The 22599-nt window shown below is 40.3% G+C and overlaps 1 protein-coding gene across 2 annotated transcripts in view; it reads left to right on the top strand.

The window, feature by feature from the left end:
- The window catches only part of MAN2A2 (mannosidase alpha class 2A member 2), an 82139-nt gene that overhangs the window by 36997 nt on the left and 22543 nt on the right, over positions 1-22599 (top strand). For both annotated transcript variants that reach the window (XM_075273374.1, XM_075273373.1), the window contains exons 5-14: positions 8262-8433; positions 9579-9706; positions 10010-10183; positions 11827-12013; positions 12901-13078; positions 13378-13580; positions 16742-16924; positions 18607-18721; positions 20702-20769; positions 21042-21207. In XM_075273374.1, the coding sequence (XP_075129475.1) occupies positions 8262-8433; positions 9579-9706; positions 10010-10183; positions 11827-12013; positions 12901-13078; positions 13378-13580; positions 16742-16924; positions 18607-18721; positions 20702-20769; positions 21042-21207 (1574 nt within the window). The remainder of the gene's footprint in view (positions 1-8261; positions 8434-9578; positions 9707-10009; positions 10184-11826; positions 12014-12900; positions 13079-13377; positions 13581-16741; positions 16925-18606; positions 18722-20701; positions 20770-21041; positions 21208-22599) is intronic.

The following is a 22599-nucleotide window of genomic DNA, read 5'->3' as shown; positions in this document are numbered from 1 at the left end:
ATAGTAGTAAGCTAGGGGGACGCATTTACCCCCAGATAAGGGGCTGGAAGGCCTTATGCACAGACAAAAAAACAGACATAAAAAAAATACAGATTAATCTGTTAGTTTTTCATTCATGTGTTAAATATTTTTCATCCTTCTGCCCATGTGTCCATTTTTAGTGTTTTGCATTAGTTTGTTGTTCATTTTTAACTATCAGTTAAAATGACAGATGAACTTAAAGTAGGTTCACACTTGCGCCATGCAGGGCTCTTCATTGTTCGGGTCCCGCAGCAGATACGCACGACGGAGAGCCCATCCGTTAAAACTTAAGTTACTGCGGACCCCATAAACACCCACTGGTTTTATACCAAAACTGGCAAAGGGAAATTCTCTCCACCAATTTTCAATGGAGTCTCTTAGGCCTCGTTCACATCTGTGTCGGTAATCCGTTCGGGGAGTCCGCATGGGGACCCCTCTGCACGGACTATCGAACGCATTTGCAAGTGGTGTGTGGTGAAAGCACACGGACCCCATAGACTTTAATTGGGTTTTGTGTGTGCTTTCTGCACGCTGCCCACACGAATCATGCGGACAAGAAAGTAGATTGTGAAGTACTTTCCTGTCCGCATGTTCCCTGTGGAGATCTTGCGGCAAGCATACGGACCCCATTATAGTCTATGGGGATCCGTGTGCTTTCACTGCACACCTCTTGCAAATGTGTTTGGTAGTCCGTTCAGGGGGTCCCCATGCGGACTTCCCCGAACGGATTACTGACGCAGACTTGAACGAGGCCTTACAGGGACTCCGACGCAGATGTGAATGAAGCCTAAATTAGACTTTCTGCTCATATATCAGAAAAAAAAATAAAAGGTGACCCATCTGATGGATTGTGTTGATGACTTAGAGGGGGGAAAAGCAGAATGGTTAACAATACCAAAAATATTGTACAATATACAAATATGGATAGTGAGACACTGGTTGAACCCAGATCTACCCTTTATGATGAAACAGTGAAACCCATCAATGTGGGATTATTGGAATAGAACATAAAGTATATTTGAAACGGGGAGGGGGGGGGGGGAGAAAGGGGGTTTGTTGTAAACTTTGTCAAACAATGGGGAAGGTGGATTGGTTATCCAGTACTGGCTTCATGGGACATGCTGCAGTGTAGGTTGTTTCATTTGGGGGCTTGGTAGGTGGCCGCATGACGTAAGAATGGGAATGGGATCAGCATCAGAAATGATGGGGAGCTAGCCCCACAACAGAATCATTATATTATATATTCTGTTATAGCAGATAAAAATAAATCAAACAATGAATGTATCTATCTATCATATGACAGATAAACAAATCCTAATGGCCCTCATTGACTGTAATTTTGTTGGAAAAAAATCTACAACAGAGCCTTTCAATGGAAGAGCCAATCTACTTGTGAACATAAACTTACTTTTAGAAATGTATTTAGCATCTAAGCTATATTGAGCAGGAATTACTTTAGATTTTGAATAGAGGTGAAGAGGTATTTGTCACCTCCTGATTTCCAATATTGTATGTTCATAACATGGTCCTGCTTCTGATCTTGCATCAGACTGTTATATCAGGCAGAAAGAACCTAACTAAACACTAGTGATGAGCGAGTAGTATTCAATCGAATACCTCACCGGCATAGGTATGCGTGTAATCGGCCGGACACCAAGGGGTTAAACGCATCGAATATTCAAAGCGTTTAACTCTTTGGTGTTCGGCCGATTACATGCATACCTATGCCGGCGAGGTATTCGATCGAATACTACTTGCTCATCACTACTAAACACATAACTGTTTTTCTTTTAGTCAAGCCCCACCCTGTTGGCTAAACCCTTTCACTCCGTGCCTGATGATGGAGCGGCCTAGCAGGAGGTTAACACTTTCTCTGCTGGATTTCTATAAGTCTGTTTGTACCAGAATCAAGAACATTCTTCATACTTGCAGTAGTGAACTGTGCTACTAAATTTCTTCTGTACTTTTAGCTTTCATCTCTGAGTTTAGTGTTCCTTTAAGTTATCTGACGCTTGTATGACCCCTGTGAAAAAGTAATTTAATAACTCATTAAAACACCTTCAGCGCCAGTAATCCCATCTATGCACTTCAATCATCAGTCTTTAACATTACTGGTGAGGCATTTTAGCCTATTCATTTTTGCAAAACTGCTTTACATTTCTTCATTTTTCGTCACAGCGACTTTATTGTGTTCAAGTCGAGACTTTGACTAAGCTAATCCAAATCTTCAGTTCTGTTTCTTCGTAACCATTTACATTTGCCATTTGCCTTTGTGTTTTTAATAGTTGCCTTGATGTTAGGCCAATTATGCATCATTTTGAGCTTATGGACAGTTTCCTAGACATGCTTCTGTTAGATTTTTTTTACACTTTTTTTCCTTTCAGCAAGCAGTGTTGAAACCCTAAGGTAGCAGTCGTTCCCACAACATTGCACCAATATAGTATAAGAGTTAATATGAGTCTCTTTTTAGACTTCTTTATCCAGAGAGTAATATCTCTAGGCCAGGCTCTAGGTGACTTTTTTACACTTGTATGATGAGCAGTCATATTACTCTTGGACAGTGGTCTTCGCTTGTTATGCTCTGATGAAAGCCATTTCTACTCAGTCTCTGACCCTTTTGGAGGCTGAAGAATTCTGCAGCTTATTGAAACGTCTTTTAGGATGCTTAGTGACTTTGTGGATAAGTTTCTGCTTCGCCCTTGGAATAAATTTGGCAGGCCATCCTCTCATGGGAGAATCTCACTGTGGTTCAAGTCCCCGAGCTTTAGAAATTGATTTATAACCCTTTGCCAGATTTTTTTTTTCCTGGAATTTGCTTTGATCATTGCGGAATTATCTCTCCTTCACATTCTTACTGCAGAAATGATTACAAACCACATAGGAAATTTGTAAGGCCTGATTTTGGTATGTGCTGATGCTAGACTTCGGTGACTTCAAGCTTTGTCCTTCCAAGTAAGAATACATTAATTTGCAAATAGCCCTACATTTTCTGCATTTTGCGTATTAAATCATATTCAATATCTTAACTGTAACCCATGTGACCCCTAGCTAAAAAAAAGGGTATACAAAAAGAGATAAAGAAGTGACAACTGTTTTGGTCACTATTTTGTTCCACCACCAATTGAGGAGATGGTAATTCACAGATTAGTAAAGGAGCAGAATAAGCATTTTAGTAGTTGATAGCCTTTCCTTCTAATGGCAATATACACCTGTTTTTGCCATCAGAAAAAATTCAATTCCTTACCGTGCTGAAGACATTTTGTAGGTCCGTGAGCCTGGAGATGTCATAATAACTGAAAGTATCAGATCTGTCTTCGTATGGCCTGCTTGTATCCGTTATAAGGCTAAGGCCCCACATTGAGGACACACACCTTTGTTTTTAAGATTTTGCTGTGGATTGCACATTAGGGAGAAGTATAAGAGTTCCCCATTCTTGTAGCTACGCTTGACTTTGGCTCAAAAAAATGCAGCAAAATTTGTAACCAATAAACGTTGCATTTCCGCAACGTCTTAGCCTAAGACCATTTCTTGCTAATAAGAATTTTGACCAAATGTTTGGTCAAATGGTTTTCCAAGCTAAACAATATTTTCTAATTAGGCAGGGGAATGTGAAAAAAAAAAAAAACATACTCATTTGTCCCTGATTCTCCATTGTCCTCCCAGGGCGATCCAGTCTGGTTGGCTGCCTTCTTGCTATTGAATTTCTCGCCAATTTCGGCGCTGAGGTCGGTGATGGCCCTCAGCGCTCACTTGACTTCTGAGGCCAATTATTGGTCTCGGTGGCCTCTTGGAGGGAGTCATTGCCTGTGACATCCCCGATTCCTTTCTTAAGGCCACCTATTGGCCTCAGCAGTGACGTGGTAACAGTCTACTGTGGGGACAAGACAATTCATTGATGATTGGTGATATAAATTGGTGATGATTGGTGATGATTGGTGATATAAAAGGGGATAATATTCTGTATGGGGGCCAGTTAAATGGATAATATACCATATGAATTTTGCTTCTGTTACCCATTAAAAACAATTGAACGCACCATCAAGCCTTTTTTCACATGAATTGTGACATGAAAAACTTGCCGTAATATGTTGTTATCCAGCTGTCCTGTATATTCACAAAGGATTCTTATAGCATGTTATCAAGCCCCCATTTGTCTACAGTATATCTGGGCTACAATTATTGACCTGAATGCTGTATTGGGTAGTAATTGCAATATGTATGGTCAGTTTAACAGTTCTATATTGGTTATTTTTGTTATTTTGTATGTTCTTTTTTTGTTGTTTCTCTTTTTTTTTTTGCAATAACTGATGGTTAGAAGACCAATTTGTTCTATTTGGCTGTTTCATACCGTTCATTTAAGTGACACATAAAGAACAACGTATGAGAAAAGGATTCAGGATTTCTATCATTGTATTCAGTGGCGAGGAGATTGTGAGGAGCTGTTATTAGTACAAAGGCAGAAAGGATTTCATAGGAAGAGACAACATGTGGTTTACAGCAAATAAAATGCACTTATTTCATGTGTCTCTTTGTAGCGGCTAACAAAGGAAGCTTTATCCAGGAAGAATAAGACAAATGGCTATACCCTTATTCTGCTCTTTTCTGTATCAATTCAGATAGGACAAATTAATTTCACATTTTGAGGCCAGTTAATTCCATCACAAAGAATAAAAGCAAATGGCAAACATGGCTTCCTAGCTGACACGGTAACCCTTCCTGCGAAGAAGGAAATGTTAAAGGAGCACTGACACTTGTAGAAAGCTGATAAAGGAACACATATATATGGAAATGATTCTGGAGGGTCTCAGAACTGGAGATATGTGAGATGAAATCTTTGTTATAGGGCAGACGTTCATTGGACGTCCTGTCAATAACCCAGTTGAAGGACATTAAGGTCACATTCGTAAGTCTTCAAAGGAGCTGTCATCTCTCCTGATGTGTCTGTTTTGGTAAATAGTTCATTATAAAATACCATCATTCTGGAGAATCTTTTCTAAAAGATCTGTATTGTGCCATTCCTCTGTTATTCATCCTGGAAATACATTGACAACTGAGTGTTACCATTCCTCATATCAAAGGGGCATGTTCCTACTGAGTCTGGCACTAGTTTACCAGTGCTGCAAGTGTCATACTCTCTAGGGCAGTGATAGCGATCCCATGACATGCGTGTCAAAGGGGACACACCAAGACATTTTGGGTGATACACATCCACGGCTATTCAATGTGTTATTGCAATAAGCAGCTGCCGATCATTTTTACTCACCTGTTCACACTCCTGTCTTGGCCACTCTCTGCTGCCTCCTCTGGCTGGTGCTACATTTATGTCACAACGCTGGGACCATTCACTACATACAGCATCCTGGTGTTCTTCAGTCTCGGCTACAGCGCACCCTGGAGGAGGCAGTGGAGGGAGACCAGGACTGGAACGTGGACAGGTGAGTAAAAATTATCGTCCTCTACTCTGTAGGGTTGGGGGGGAAAATGGCATCATATCCTGTGTGGGGGATATAAAAGGGGGTCATAAACTGTGTGGGGGCCATAAATAGGGGATCATATGCTGTGTGCAGGGGGGATAAATAGGGTCGTCTAGTGTGTGGAGGCCATAAAAAAAGGGTCAAATATGTGTAGGGATCATAAAAAGGGGTCAAATACTGTGTGTAGGGGCCTGAGAAAAGGGGTCATATACCGTCTGATAATACATATAATACAAATACATATATCAAAAATATAAATTTTTTTTTTTTTTTTTTACTAGAGCTAAAAATATGACAAAATGATGGATATTTCTAGATGTGTCATGGCACTAGGTTTTTTTATGAATTATGAAACACTGAGCTCAAAAGATTAGTCATCACTTCTCTAGGGATACACCTTATTGACAAAAAGAATCAATTTTTCCCTAATTTCCAGGAAGAATAACAAATAAATGACACAATGCAAAGTTGTAAGAAATTCTGCATCATAACTGTAAATTCATGGGGAATACAAAGATTTACTTAAAGCAGCTATGTCATTAGAGGTTTCTTAAACAACAGTAAGAGCAACCTTTTTCTATTTTAACCTGTGAAGAGTCATTACATATATAATGGGAGAACTAATAACATGCTACTCTAATATTAATAACTTTATATAGCACCAACATATTCCGCAGAACTATACAAATCAATATCGCAAATCTAGAAGACAATGTGGTTATAATAATAATAATATATTTTATTTATATAGCACCAACATATTCCGCTGCACTGTACAATTTGTAGGGCTCAAGTACAGACAAAAAGATACATTACAGAGAAATAGTCACTTCACACAATGGGACTGAGGGCCCTGCTCACAAGAGCTTACAATCTATGAGGTAGAGGGGGTGACACAAGAGGTAGCAGGGGCGGCATCGGAGGTAGCATTACTTATAGAGTGGTTGTAATAGAGGTTACTGTCATTACACAAACATAAAACTGTATGAGCCGTCGCCAGTCATGTCCTTTAACGTGCAGATTGTGCCTGGACTCATAAAGTTAGCCTGAAACGGCATCATATCATGTGGGGTAATGTGGCAGCTGGAACAGAGAAGGGTTCATTTTAGGGATTCTAATTATGGTACGGAAGGGTTTACATTAGTAATTTGATAGGCCTGTCTGAAAAGATGCGTCTTTAGTTGGTGCTTGAAGCTGTAGAAATTGAGGATTAATCTTATTGTCCAGGGTAGAGCATTCCAGAGAAGTGGTGCAACTCGGGAGAAGTCTTGTATACGAGCGTGGGAGTTTCTGATGAGAACGGATGTAAGTGTTAGGTCATTGAGTGAATGTAGAGCACGGGTTGGGTGTTAGACAGAGATGAGGGAGGAAATGTAGGGAGGTGCGGCATTATGGAGAGCCTTGTGGATGAGGGGGATAACTTTATATTTTATTCTATAATGAATAGGCAGTCAATGTAGTGACTGGCACAGACCAGAGGCATCGCTGTAGCGTCTAGCCTGATAGATGAGCCTGGCCGCTGCATTCAGAATAGATTGTAGAGCGGAGAGTTTAGTGAGGGGAAGACCGATTAGTAAGGAGTTACAGTAGTCAAGGCGAGAATGAATCAGAGAGACAATAAGTGTCTTTAATGTATCTCTGGTAAGGAAAGGACATATTCTGGAGATGTTTTTGTGGTGGAGTTGACATGAGCGTGCGAGTGATTGATTATGATTGGTTATGAACAGACTGACATAAGTGTGGAACATAGCGCATGAGTTAAAACTGAGTTAAATTTTTTTCTCACTTCCTAGAGATATGGATGTGACTTCTCTGAAAAGGAATGTGCCAAGTTGTACCAAAATCTTGGTTTAAAGGGAATCTATTGGGTTTGTTTTTTGTTTTTTTACCTCAACCAACCACAGCAGCTGCTGCATCATGTTCTGCGCCGTCTAGATATGTCCCAAAGTCATATTTCTGATCATAAAACCCAAAGTTATAAGTTCAAAAATCAGATTGGAGTATGCAAATGTATCTGAACTAGTCATGGTGAGTGGATACTTCAGCATGCCTGTTATGTAGTCTGGGGGTGGTTTTGGCACTACATCAAGTTTTCCTGTCTGGTGTCCTCTTCCTCTCTCCTTATGTTCTCCCAAAATTTTGTGGAGTTACAGCCATCTCTGTCCAAACTCCTTCCACACTCTGCGCATGCGCCCCCTCCAGCACTCAAGTCAGAGTGCTCAGGCCATAGCAGTTAGGGAGAGAGGAGAGGGACATGGGGAAGTTGTCAATCCCATTTAGTGGGCATGATGTAGTGCTGAAATAACTGCCCAGACTGCATGACTAGCAAAGCTGAAGTGTCCGCAGAACGTGACTAGTTCAGGTACATTTACATACTGATCTGGTTTTTAAAAGGTTATAACTTTGGGTTTGGTCATTAGAAAGCTATTAGGTACATGACTTAAAAGTGCAGAAAGTGATGCAGCAGCTGCCGGGACCGATTTGAGGACAAATAAAGACCTGACAGGTGGTATAAACGGAGACTAGACAGTCTATAGATACGCCAGATTTCTGTCATTTAGCATCAGTCACTGTGATAATTATGGAGCATTTTTGGGCTATTTGACTAAGGTCACACTGACTGACACTAAGGTACATCTAGGCCATTTTGTCCATTTTATGTCCCTTTAATTGTGTGACACGGAGAGGATCTGCCTTTGTAATGATGTAATGATGATATATAATTCTTGCATCAATCTAATTTCTGTCTTCCATTTTGTACGCTAGGTTGGATAAAAACATTTGATAAATATTACTATGACCAGACTCAGCATATTCTCAACAACATGGTAGTGAAGCTACAGGAAGATCCTCGACGGAGGTTTATATGGTCAGAGATCTCCTTCTTCTCCAAGTGGTGGGACAACATCAACTCCCAGAAGAGAGCAGCAGTCCGAAGGTAACGGACATGATACCCATCATATTTCTCTGTGCTATAAATATGTTAAAAACATGTTAAAAATGATTCCTGGTCGTAGACCATTATGCGTTGTGTCAGCTGGTTTAATATCTTAAAGTTGTACTAAAGTTGAAAAAAAATGTTCTTCTATAAAATACCCTGCAGGTATTCAATTTGTGCCCCCTCCTTCATCTACAATATTACACCTATGTCAGCATTAGCTTAGAAGTGAGGGGTAGGGCTTAAAGAGGACCTTTCACCACCTTCACCAATTCTAGTTTTTGGCATCTTTTAATAGATGACACCTCACTGATTCCAGCGCAGTTGGAATTTTCTCTGTAGCTCCCACCATTCCCAAGCAACAAATGCAGTTAGTTTTGGTGCCTGATGTACTATTTAAGCTCTATAATGTCAGAAGGGTGGTGTCAGAGGCAGCCAATGTCAGAGCTCAAAATCACATCCCTTATCTGCTCCTGCCTGACACCGCCCTCCTGATAGTACAGAGACTAAATAGATCATGAGGTACCAAAAGTAACAGCACTGATTGCTGGGGTGGTGGTGGGTGGGGGATTCCATCTGTACTGTGCCTATTAACAGATACTGAGAGCTGGAGTTGGTGGAGATGGTGAATGGTCCTCTTTAAGTTGACCTGCCTTTCATTGGAAAGCTGATCCCCACATACTTCTGTCTACTATTCTCCCATTCATTTTGTTAAACAGTTCCAGGCAAAAACTAAAAGAACAAGGAGACTAAAGCAGCCTATACACATTAGAGAATAGTCAGACTGAACCCACCGATTATGACGGGGCCTGCCGAGTATCTAATATCTATAGGACCTACTGACTTTTACCAAAATTACATATGTCAAGGATGATGAGGAATTGGCAATAGGATTTTTGTTCTCTCATCTCTCCCAGTTCAGTACATAGAGAGCTGTTGGTTGTATAAGTGATTGGACAACAACTATCCAAAGTGTATGGCCAACATAATGACCTCTGTTTCTCTGTCAGATTACTACTGAATGGTTGCTTTTAGCTTCATTTGGGAGGCTTTTTAGATGTAACCAGACTGTATGCATTGCTTATGTATTCTCTTTGTATTCTTCATTACCTGTTCTGTTGACCTGTGCCTCTGTTTTTCATCAGGTTAGTTGCTAATGGGCAACTGGAAATGACAACTGGTGGTTGGGTGATGCCCGATGAAGCCAATACTCACTATTTTGCAATGATTGACCAGATGATAGAAGGTCATCAGTGGCTTAAGAAAAATATAGGTAAGGACGTAAATTACTTCCTCTCTGATACTTACTTCAGTTTTTTACCAAAGAAACCATCTTTATTAAATTTCATCAGAGATAATAAATAAATTGTCCAGAGGGAAGAACTGATCTTTGCCTTTTCAATACATCACCTCTCCACGTAAATCGGCCCGAGCTGCAATATCTCTTTGATATAATAAATTACACATCTAGAGTCATTTGTTATTATGTTATTTTATTTTTAACCAAGTGATCTCATCCTTATCAATAATAATAAAGTTTCTTTTCACGCAGAGTAAAATAAAATCTTTATTTTAGGTGTCATTCCAAGGTCAGGATGGGCAGTGGATCCATTTGGGCACAGTTCCACCATGCCATACCTTTTAAAGCGCTCTAATCTAACCAGTATGCTGATCCAGCGGGTGCATTATTCTATTAAAAAACATTTTGCAGCCACTCGAAGCTTGGAGTTTATGTGGAGACAGACATGGGGTAAGAAACCACCAATTGTTTCCTTGGCATTAGTCCTAGGCATGTGGGTCTACAGAATTGTAGTGTGCTCAGCAGATGTGCTGCCAGACTGTCTGACTGTATAAGTGCACAGTAGAAACCATCTGTACAAAGACGAAGGTATTGATTTTTCACTTAACTGATTTCTGTATTACTTATTATTTTGTAAGGGACTGATAAATGTTACTGCTAAAACGGGGAGCTCATTCTTAATCCTTAGGCTGTAGAATTACAAGGTGGAATTTTCAGTTTTGTTATACTGTAATATTAAAGAAAGACCTCTGGCAGAAACACAGCTTTCCGTCGCTGTTCCCCCAACAGATTGTCTATCGTGCTCTAGGCTTCTATATATACTCAATGTCCACTTTATTAGAGATACCTGCCCTTTCACAATTGGAGCTTCCCTGAATGTAAATGAGATATGTTACCCCGAGTGCAGCATTAAATCAAGTGAGTTTTCCATGGATCAGATGTGAATCAGTACTGGGAAAGTCAAGCCTTCCCGAGTCCGTTTGAATGTGGCTTGGTCATTGGTGCTTGACTACCCATTTTATGGGGTTTTCTCATACATTGGCATAGAAAGCATTGCTGAAAATGGTGGGGTAGAGATAAAAACATGCACCCTTCTTTTTATCCTTCTGTCTTTTTCTGATCAGTTATCATATTGAATTTAAGAGTTCACCCTACTTTAATATGGACAGCTAGAACCAGTACCATCTCTGCCTGCTGGGAGGACATTGCTGAGAATGGTGGGGTAGAGATAAAAACATGCAACAAAAGGGCATATCAAGAATTGTTTAGCAGCTGAATACAAACCTGGTGCTCCAACTAACATGTCTGAGTGCACAAATCGTTCTTCTTTAGGGCAGGTGGACTAGTTCTAGTGTCATTGCTGTCTAAGGAAAACAGAAAAGCAAGACTCCAATGAGAAAAAATACAAACAGTGTATCACTGAGAAGTGGAAACACATTGCCTGGTCAGATGAATCTAAATTTCTGTTGCACTATGCTGACGGGAGGGTTAGAATTTGGCGCGAGCAGCATGAATCGCTGAATCCTTTGTGTCAGATGTCAACAATCTAGGCTGGTGGGGTAATGGTGGAATGTCTTTTTGGTTCTCTAATATTTGTGGGATGGTTTTTGTTGGTGAATGCCTCAATGAATAGTTGTGGTTATGAAGGCTAAAGGTTGCCCAACATGATAGAGGAGTATCTCTAATAAATTTTCCATTCAGTGTACTTTGCACTTTCTACCCTTCTTTTTATCCTTCTGTCTTTTTCTGATCAGTTATCATATTGAATTTAAGAGTTCACCCTACTTTGACATGGACAGCTAGAACCAGTACCATCTCTGCCTGCTTGGGAGGACAGTATATGTGCTTGTGCTTGTTTGTGAGAATATCTACTTTAGTTTTGTTAGACTGGTTAAGAGGAGTTTTTGTAGCAGAGCTTGACTTGAACAAGTTATTCTACAAGACAATCTATTATAAAGCTCCTGTGGTCTGTAAGTCACTATGTGTCTAGTATTTCTCATAACTGTAAAAATACCTCTATAACATAAAATAACTTGAATTAATTTTCCAGATATTTTAACACATTATTTTTCCAATTGTGTTCCAATTCTCAGACCCAGATTCTGGTACCGATATTTTTTGCCACATGATGCCCTTTTACAGCTACGATGTGCCTCACACATGTGGCCCTGATCCCAAAATATGCTGCCAATTTGATTTCAGGCGCTTGCCAGGAGGAAGAATTAATTGCCCTTGGAAAACACCACCAAGAGCCATCACTGAGTCCAATGTAGCTGAACGGTAAGTCATTTGGTGCGAGAGTAAAATGTGTACAAAAGCAAGACATCTTGCTGGTAATTGTTCCTAGGTGAAGAATAGAGGCAGTTATGTTGCTCATGGCAAAAAATTTTAATGACTTAAAGGAAGCGTATCATCAGAAAATTACCTATTCTTTACAAAGTAGTATATATATATATTATGTAATTTTCACTGTGGTAACTAAGCCTAATAATAGGCTGACACTTGCCAATTTCTTTGCAGCGGTGACCTCAGTTACATCACCAAGATCACATCATCATCAAGATCGGATAACAATAGTAGAGAACATCTGTATAAGCATTACAATAGAAGCTCACATCCCTATAGATAACATCACTTTGTTCATCACTGAGTCGATTATCAATTACTGACTGAAATACTGTCTGATGGAAGCATTCTTCATAATTATATATAACTACATATATATTGCTATATAGACCTTTGTGCAAACCTGATTTCTGAAGGAAACAGCACTCAGGAAATGGGTCTTTAGTGTGGGGGGCTCAGCGCACACACTGACTACTAACTGCATGTAAAACAATAAGTGTGGCAGTCCTCGGGATTCTTTTGTTTCTGGATGGGAGGCCGTTTGCTATAGCAGAAAACATCCAATTTTATATTAGCTAAAACCAGTTCCATAAAACCCCGCATCTACCAGAGTTTGGGGACCTTTGAGGAAGCATTGCAACATGAACAGAAAGTGTATGGTTACATTGTATGTGTATTTTATTTCCATTATCCCAAAATTTCAGGTCCTTTTAAATTTTGCAAAAAAGCTGAAATCATGAAGGGTAACAAGTTGCTCCAGTATTTAGACATGAATATGGCAGTTTCATCGACCTCCTAATACATCTATTTTTTCATTACAGAGCAAGCCTCCTACTGGACCAATATAGGAAGAAATCCAAATTGTACCGCAGTAAGGTGGTCCTTGTGCCCTTAGGTGATGACTTCCGATATGATAAAATGCAGGAGTGGGACGCTCAGTTCATGAACTACCAGAAGCTCTTTGACTACATGAATTCCCATCCAGAACTCCATGTTAAGGTAAGTACGTAAGATTTGATGTGTCAAAAGTGTTTTGTGGGGATATTTTGTCAAAAATGAACATTATTGGTGACAATGATTTGGGATAATAGGGTTGATTAAATTCTGTACTTCTGGGTCCTTTTATTTGTTCACCAACCATGTAACTTTGTGTAGCAAGCATGGGTAAATCACCCAGTACCTACAGTATGTCTTGGCCTAATGTTATGACAGTGTTAAGTGTGCTTCCACCTCTAAGACTATGTGACTGTTCGTTGGTCTCAGTATTTCTTTTCTAATAACCGGGACTCCCCCTACAGGCTCAGTTTGGAACTTTGTCAGATTATTTTGACGCTCTATATAAAAAGATGGGAGTAGCCTCAGGGGTGAAACCACCCGAATTTCCAGTGCTCACTGGAGACTTCTTCTCTTATGCTGACCGGGAGGATCACTATTGGACTGGATACTATACATCAAGACCATTCTACAAGAGCATGGACAGGGTCCTGGAGTCACACATACGGTAGGTACAAATACATGTGAAGTGCCAATAATGAATGTAGACAAGTGAAAGGGTTTGAGCTGCAATACCGAACCATGGACTGTCCGGTATTTCAGAACTCATTTGTAGATTTTTTTTGTAATCCTTGACACCCCCATGCTATTGTCGAAGATGTAGCTTATACTTCGCCCTTTGCCGGAGACAGATATAACTGTCGTAGAGTAGTAGTCGAATATCAATGGTATGACATGGTATGTGAGGGAAAAGCACATTATGCAGATATGACATGATGGCAATTATTATGAAAACTGCACCAATATGGGGTACATGGAATAATACATTTAGAGCAACTCACTGAATATGTTAGTCTTTTTTTTTTTTTACCTTATTGTACCTCATAGACTAATAAAATGGCACACTTCTTAGTGAGACACTTTTTATCTTAACACATATAACTGTTAAGGGAAGCAAAGTGTGAAATAATACATTTGCTATACACCTTGTATACTTGGCATAATTTCCACCAGAGTTCTGGTACATTTAGATTAGATAACCTAACTTTTACACCCTTTCTGGAAACAGTTTTATGAGCTCTTACCAATATACTATAGTAAAAAAATCATCCCAAGAGAAGAGCCGCCATTGTGTGTAATGCAGCCAGCTCCCATGGATTCCCTTCACTCTGATCTCAAGCTGGCTACTGATGGAAGGTATGGTATCCAGACTTGTCCATTAGCAGCTTCTATTCATGGCACTGCACATATTTTAGTTATCTAGGTCATGAACAGTGTTCTTCTATGTAGAAGACATGTGCCTCTCCATCAGCAGATTGCTTGGGACCAGAGGGCAGGGAAACCAGGGAAGCTGCTACTGTGATTGGGACAAGAGGCAATGAAACCGTACTTCAGTGTATTAAGTTCATACAGGGTTTTTTGGTCAGGATTTTGAGGCCATATCCGCCTCAAAATCCTGACCAAAAGGAAGACGACTCCCATTGAAATCAATGGGAGCAGGTGAGTTCTTTCCAGGAGACGTTTCTTCTGGCTCCTGGAAAAAGAAGCGACATGCTCATTCTCAAGGCCCTGAAGACTGAAGACTCTCCCTCCTCCCGACTAGGCCCATTCATTGGAGGAGAGGGGGAAGGGCGCAACTGGATGCCACTGCAGTGCATCGGCATTCAGTCGCGGCTACCCATTTTCTGGTCAGGAACTGTTCCGGACCAAAAAACCTTGTGTGAACCCGGCCTTAGTGAGTGCTCCTAGTGCTGTTTCCAGGAGGTTTATAGAAGATACTGTAAGTGGCCAATCTTTTTCATTTAATTCCATAATTAGAGGGTTGGGGTTTTTTTTGTTTTTTTTTTAAAGACAAAGTATTATTTATTATTATTATTATTATTATTATTATTATTATTATTTATTTTTAGAGAACCATTAATTTCATGGTGCTGTATAGAGATGAGTGAGTAGTATTTGATCGAATACCTCCCCTGCATAGTTATTGGTGTAAAAAAGCGCCAGGGAAGGTGGGAGGGGCATCGAATTTTTACTGCGTTTACTACGTGGTATTCAACTGATTACACCAATAACTATGCAGGGGAGGTATTCGATCGAATACTACTCGCTGATCTCTAGTGCTGTACATTATTATATTAATTCTATGGGGCTGTACCTTATTATATCATTCCATGGTGCTGTGCCTTATTATATTAATTTCTTGGTGCTGTACATTATTATATTCATTCCATGGTGCTGTACATTTGAGGGTGTACATACAATACATAGAATACAAAAAACAAGTACAATACTATCAGTGACCAACTGGTACGGTGAGATAAAAGGCCCATAATGGCTTACAATCTATGATAGTAGTAGCAACCAGTTCAACCATGGTTCTTATTTACTAAGCTTTGTTGGGGATGACAATGGCTAGAAATATTATTTAGTAAAGTTTTAGAAACAAAGTCCAGGCATCCATTCCTTTCACCTAGACAATGTTCTAGTGACTTTTCACCACTTTTAACTGGTCAGATGTTACTTTAAAGAGGACCTTTCATCAGATTGGGCACATGCAGTTCTATATACTGCTGGAAAGCTGACAGTGCGCTGAATTCGGTCCCGGTACCGTAGGGCTTTACAGTCAGAAGGGCGTTTCTGACACTTAGCCAGGGGCGCCCTTCTGCCCAGCAGCACCTATCCCGCTGTGCTCTAAGACTGGGGAGGAACGCCCCCTCCCCTCCTGATAATACTCGTCTATGGACGAGCTGTGTGAGCAGAGGGAGGGGGCGTTCCTCCCCGCTCACACAGTACAGCGCGATAGGCGCTGCTGGGCAGAAGGGCGTCCCTGACTAACTGTCAGAAACGCCCTTCTGACTGTAAAGCCCTACAGTACCGGGACCGATAGCGCTTTACACCGGGCACAGATCAGGAAAGCCGATAGTGCGCTGAATTCAGCTCACTGTAAGCTTTCCAGCAGTATATAGAACTGCCTGTGTCCGATCTGATGAAAGGTCCTCTTTAAAGTTTTAGTGCTTGGACTTTTCGTATAATAAATGAAAAAGATCACAGCATTCCATGTTCATGCGATAAATACAGTGCTCATTTATTATATCAATCATATCCAGCTTGGTGATCAAGGTGTCATATCCAGATCCAATAGTAGCGACATTACGGCTATACGCTGTAGAAGAGTAGAGCTAGAAGGCTGGAGTTTTTGTAGGCCTTTCAATTACAACTTTTTTCAATCGGAGTCATACTCTAGATACACACTATATACACAGAATGTTGTTCTGTGCGGTATTTTATGTCCGTAGGCTTTTCTGTTGGGCTTTAAAATGTTATAAAAACTCATAAAAACACTGATAATGGCTTTAGTTTTACTAACTTTTCAAAATGCAAAAAAGTGTATGTGAAGAGGCTTTTTAAGGTCAAGGTAATTGACATTTACATGGTCAATTTAAGGCCTCCCATGTTAAACTAAGTTTGTAATGGATGCAAAAACACATGCAAGATAGCTTTGTGTGCTCCTTGATTCTTGGAAACTAGCCATGGTACCTAGACTCATCATTTAACCAAAGAACAGAAAAGGGGCAATATAATATAATGTCATTGTCACCTAGTAAGCATTCTTCATTCTTTATCTGAAGATACTATAATTGATGTGTATTATGTTGTGTACATTTGCAGAGGGGCTGAAATCCTGTACAGTCTAGCCATAAATCATGCTAGAAGAGCTGGCCTGGAAAGTAAATATCCACTTTCCGATTATGCATTGCTAACTGATGCCAGGCGCAACCTTGGTCTGTTCCAGCATCATGATGCCATCACTGGCACAGCAAAGGAAGCTGTGGTTATTGACTACGGTGTACGGTAAGAAGCCTCCAAAATGACTGAATCACTAGAAGAATTCTAGAAACTTCCGTAGCTCCTTTTTCAATGTATTTAAAGCTGTTTTCTGAACATTTCATGTCAATGACTAATTTGAGAAGCTACTTACCCCAAAGTTATATAGTGTACAGAGTCAGAAACAGACAGCTCTGTATACAGCTTAGTAGCACAATACTTTAATATTTCACCATAGCTCCAGTGAATGAGAACTGAGCTACAGTGACTTGGCATTGCCAGCATACAATGGATGGAGCTGGCTTCTTCTGGACCTGTCCAGTGTATCTGGATCAGTGGGGGTGCCTATTGTTGGACAACCCCCTAATCTGATGTTGGTCACCTATCATAACAGTAGGTTATTAATATTAAAGCCTGGAAAACACCTTAAGGCGAAGGCCCCATGTGACGTCCTACAGCTCAAAAGCGCTGTGGGAAAAAATTGGGGCGGCAACGCATTGTGGTTCTTCCTGCAGCGCTTTTGACAGAAAGTGCACAGAGTTTTCCACTGCTGACTTTCTGCTTCAATTACGCATATAGGAAAACTGCCAGCATTTCTGTAGCGTTTTGGAAATCGCCGCATGTCCACAGCGCATATTTTGACGCAAAGTGGGGATGAGATTCACTAGAATCTCATCCACTTTGCTGTGACTGTAAAATGCAGTGTTTTTTTTTTTTCACTGTGTTTTTGCCATGAGCAAACTGCCGCAATTACGCCACATGGGGCCCGGGCCCTCGGCTGAAGCCTCACATTATGGAAATGCAGCTTATTTTGTTACAGAACTTGCTGCATTTTTTGAGCCAAAGCTAAGAATGGCTACCAAAGGAAAGGAAAGTTTATAGTAAACAGTTATACTTCTCATTTCTGCTCATCCACTCCTGGCTTTGGCTCAAAAACTACAGCAAATTCTGCAACAAAAATAGCTGCATTTCCACAACATCGGGTCTTAGCCTACTTTCTTATATTATTAAGACTTACTAATAAAGATGTGAATACCAGAGTTGACCCTCAGAATTATACGTCTCTCTTCTTGACATTATAAGGTGCAATAGACTGTAACCTCAATGCCATTGGCTCCAGGTATGGGGGAACGAGATAATAAATTGTCTACTAAAGGCATTCTCTACCTTCAAACAGTACATCATGAGAAAAAGGGAAGAAGGATTAGATCCTTTGTTCTCAGAGTGAGTTATACTACCTCTCCCTGTTGAGAACACATGCACCCGTGGCTGAACCAACTATACATGCGTATGGTCATTCATGTGACAGTTACTGAGGGTGTATAGCCAGCTTTAGAACTGATTCCAGTTATAGGATTCTGCAGTGTTTGTTCAACATAGATACACAAACAGTGGGAAAGTAGTTATGATCAATTGTGGAGAAGGAACCACCAACTGCACATAGTCACACTATGCAGGCACCAATGAAGGATCTTCAGTACAAACTTTTAGTGTGTATAAACATAAAAACATAGGGTCTAATATAATAGTGTGATGGTGAAACTCTCTGAAGTACATACAAAGGCTTAATCTTGATTCTCGCTTTGACTCTCTTTCCTGAACCTCCTTACAAATGGCAGTCTATTGACTAGTTGCTTGGTTCTAACCCAGACCTGTATCTGGCTTGTCTTTCTGCATGTCAGTCTTGCATGTTCCTCTTTGTCTCTCAGGTTGCTCCATTCGCTGATGAATCTGAAACGCATCTTAATTAATGCAGCTCATTACCTGGTTGTAGCAGACAAGGAGAAGTATCACTATGATCACTCTGTGCCATTCTTCAGCACGGTAATTGTATTATGGACATAACAAGATGGCTCTGCGGGTGTGTTTTTAATAGGTCATCTTTCAGCGGAGTGGATTAATAAGTCCCATTGTGGCTTTGAATGAGATGGAGAATAATAAAATGCTGCTCATGTTAGGGCTCAGCTTCAGCACTATACACTAGACACAAATGGAAGACTTGATTCATTTTGTGATAACTAGGCAGTGGATTTCTATGCAGTGTTCTATGCCAGTTCCACACAATGTTATAGTTTTCATGGGAACAAAGCTGAATAGCAAATGTGTATGAAAAAAGAAGTATATGTGCAGATAAATGGACTGCGATTCACTTTCCACATTAGTATATTAGAAAGCTCTATTCACATTGGGTTTGGCTTTGCATAAAGGTGTATATGGCTATACAGTTGGACATGTCTAGCTCCTTAGGGTGCGTTCACACGGAGTAACGTGCCTCGTGACCTGGCACATAGACGGCGTGTGAGATTTTGAGTGCCGTATACGCACCCATTGATTTCAATGGGAGCCTGGATCGTATACGCTGCGTTATTTTGCGGCCGTGATTTTGTGCTCAAAATCTCACACGCCGTATAAGTGCCAGGTCACGCGGCACATTACTCCATGTGCACGCACCCTTGCTTTGAAACGTTTAGTCAACTGCAGTTTTAGTCCCAACATAAAAACTTCATAGATGCCAATTCTGTAGGCCGTCTTTATCCCACCAAACACCTTTGACCCATTGAGGCATTAACTCCAAAAGTCCTCTTTGGTGTTCTATGATATTGGCATAAAGATTTTAGCTGTAGATCCTTCAAGTCCTGTAAGTAGAAAGACGGGGCCTCCATGGATTGGACTTGGTTTAGCTGCAGATCCTGTAGATGTTCAATCAGATTGAGAACTGAGGAGGTTGAAGGCCAAGTCAACACCACAAACTGTTTGCCAGGCTCCTATAACCATTCCTGAACACTTTATGCAGTGGCAGGGAATTTCTTGCCATTAGTTTTAGGTGAGGGTAGGCCCACGTGTCTGGACACTGCAGATAAGCTTTTTCATGGGGCGTGCAGCTGCCATCAATTTTGTAGTGGTGGGTAATCCCTTTAATGTATGGGATTTGTTGCCAAGATTTATAAGGCTGGATTGGACGCTGTGGAAAAGCAACATTTTTTGTTGTAGTTTTGCTGCATTTCTTTTTTAACCAGAATCAGGAGTGGCTTAGAAAGGAATGGGAAACATAAAGGAATCACTGAGACCTTTCCCTTCTATTTATGGTAATCCACTCCTGACTTTAATTGAAAAAAAATGCAGCAAAATTTGCAACAAAAAAAAGCTGCGTTTCCATAATATGGGGCCTTAGCCTAAAGAAACGTCTTTGAAAATACAGCATGTGCTACTCGCATCTGTGTTGCCTTGTAAAATGTCCATTTTAGTCTTAAGAAGAGGTTTCAGAATATGAATGGATCCATTTGTTAACAGCATTGTTTTTTTATGTGTCTTCTGTGCTATTTTTTATATTAATGGGCCATCTTCTTGGAAAAAGCAGAAAACACATAACAATCTCTTTGTTTTACAGAGCAAAACTGATAAGGCGCATCTGTTTATTGAACACTCCTCCTGGACTTCAATGGGCATTTTACACTCATAAACCAAATATATTATATGCGCCCATGTGAAAAGCCTCGCAAACAACTTTAGTTCCAATGTTCACAATGAATATTTTATAAAAGTGGCTAAGATATGGATGAATAATATACTTGGGCTAAAGTGGATTTAAGCCAGTTTCAGACAGCCATAAAGATGACTGTCCCCTGATGGGCACATAAAGTACCATAACTGAGAGATTGTATATTTTAGGAAGTATCTTTTAAAGCCTTGTCTAGTTGAATTAAGAGAATTTTCCTCTTGTGGTCCAGTAAACATTTTGTATACATATAATGTGTGCTATGGAAAGTGATATTTCCACATTAATCTATCAATTTTCACTTTCAGGATGACAGCCGGTTGACCCAAGAGACTCTACCAGAGAAAACCATTATTAAATTAGGTACAACTCCAAGGTACGTTGCTCCAGGCCATCTGCATAAACTATAACATTATATCCACTAACCCATTATAGTACTTATTAAAGTTTAAGGATTATTTTTCTGGCAAGTTGCCTTATCAGTGTCGTAGACACATATTCTAGAACCATTACATAATAAATTAGACAGGATTGATAACTTCTATATTTATTACTTACAAAGCAGTTAATATCCTTCCTGGCATGGTGTATTGGTGCCTTGTTGGTGCCAGTTGCATTAACTTATCTTTTCTCTTTTTTTTGTTATAGGTACTTAGTCGTCTTTAACCCCGTAGAGCAGAATCGCTTGTGCGTAGTCTCTGTGTTGGTGAACACACCTCATGTACGTGTACTCACAGAAGAAGGGCAGCCAATGGCCGTTCAGCTTAGTCCAGTTTGGCAGTCATTGACAGACATGAACCCTGATGTTTTCCAGGTCAGGAAGACTTTTGGTAATGGAGTTCAAGCTGCACGTTTCCATTATACTTGATCAATCGTTCTCTGAACTCATCCTTTCATGGTCTACTTACATATTTTTATGAATTTCTAATTTTTTTTAATCTATTTTTTCTTTTTTATGGAAAAGCCTGTTAGCAATTTGAAAATATTAGAAAGTATATATGACATACAATAAGGTTGAAGAGGCTTGTACTGAGTGCTGGGCTTGTGCTTCTGCTTAGCAGCCAATCTGAAGAAGCAGATCGGAGGCCCGATTTACATATGCGCATGGGTTTCCATTTTGGGAGTCCGCTTGGGGACCCCCCGAACGGAAACTTAATCTGCATAAAAATGCGGTTACCTAATGTGTTAGGAAAATGGTGAACCCCATAAACTATAATGTGGTCCATCTGGTTTCGGCACAAAAAATGCATTGAGAAAAGTGCTGCTTGCCAGACTTTTCTCTCCGCAATTTTTATGCAGAGAGGGGAACGAAATGGCCCGAACACAGATGTGAACCGAGACTGAGAGGGACAGTACAGCAGTCTCAGTATCTGATGACAAAATGACAGATCAGTTTACTTATATACAATGCAATCAACTGGACTTACTAATCATAGCTACATATAAAGACAAATCCAATCTGCCAATGTTATGAGAGAGTCCTATCATTAGATACAGATGCACAGATTTATCCCAAACTTACAGGGAGTCTTACCACCTTCAACTCTCACCACCATGTTACAGAGCACATTATAGTAATAAATAACAATACTTTTGTTATGTATGTCACTATTGGAGATTTAGAACAGTTTAAAGTCTTATACAAATAATGTAGTCAGAGCACTAGGGGTGGCTGTCAGCTCCCTGGGAGTACTGCTGTTAGCGCTCAGATGTGATGGGTGATGTCATAGCAGTGGGAGGATCAATTTTCATTGCACTGGGTGGTGCAGACAGGAAGTGGTCAGGTCTGAGTTGCAAGAGCAGTGCTCCAGGAAACTGACAGCCCATCCGCAGTGCACCAACTACCTCATTTGCATAATATTGCAAATATGTTTTTCTCCAAACCTACAAAAGTGACAAAGATATCATGTTTGTTCAGTATAATGTGCTCTGTAATATTGAAGCGACATTTGAGGAAGCGGCAGAATTCCCTGAACTCATCTCCAATTTGGTTAATTTTCTAACCTAAGCATGTACTCACAATACTTGGTTAGGGTACTGGTTTCATCAGTAACTTCAGCCGGGCCACATTGTCTTGTGGAAAACTGAAGTAGTCTGGGAAAAATTCTGATGATTATTGTGCATACTGGGGTAAATTAACTTTACTGAGGGGACATGTGCTTTGAGGTGAAACTCCAACTTAAAGAGGACCTTTCACCACTTTTGG

The sequence above is a fragment of the Leptodactylus fuscus genome, chromosome 5, assembly GCF_031893055.1.
Source record: "Leptodactylus fuscus isolate aLepFus1 chromosome 5, aLepFus1.hap2, whole genome shotgun sequence".
Classification (NCBI taxonomy): Eukaryota; Metazoa; Chordata; class Amphibia; order Anura; family Leptodactylidae; genus Leptodactylus; species Leptodactylus fuscus.
Note: the sequence above shows the minus strand (reverse complement) of the source record. Positions and strands in the feature narration are given on the sequence as shown.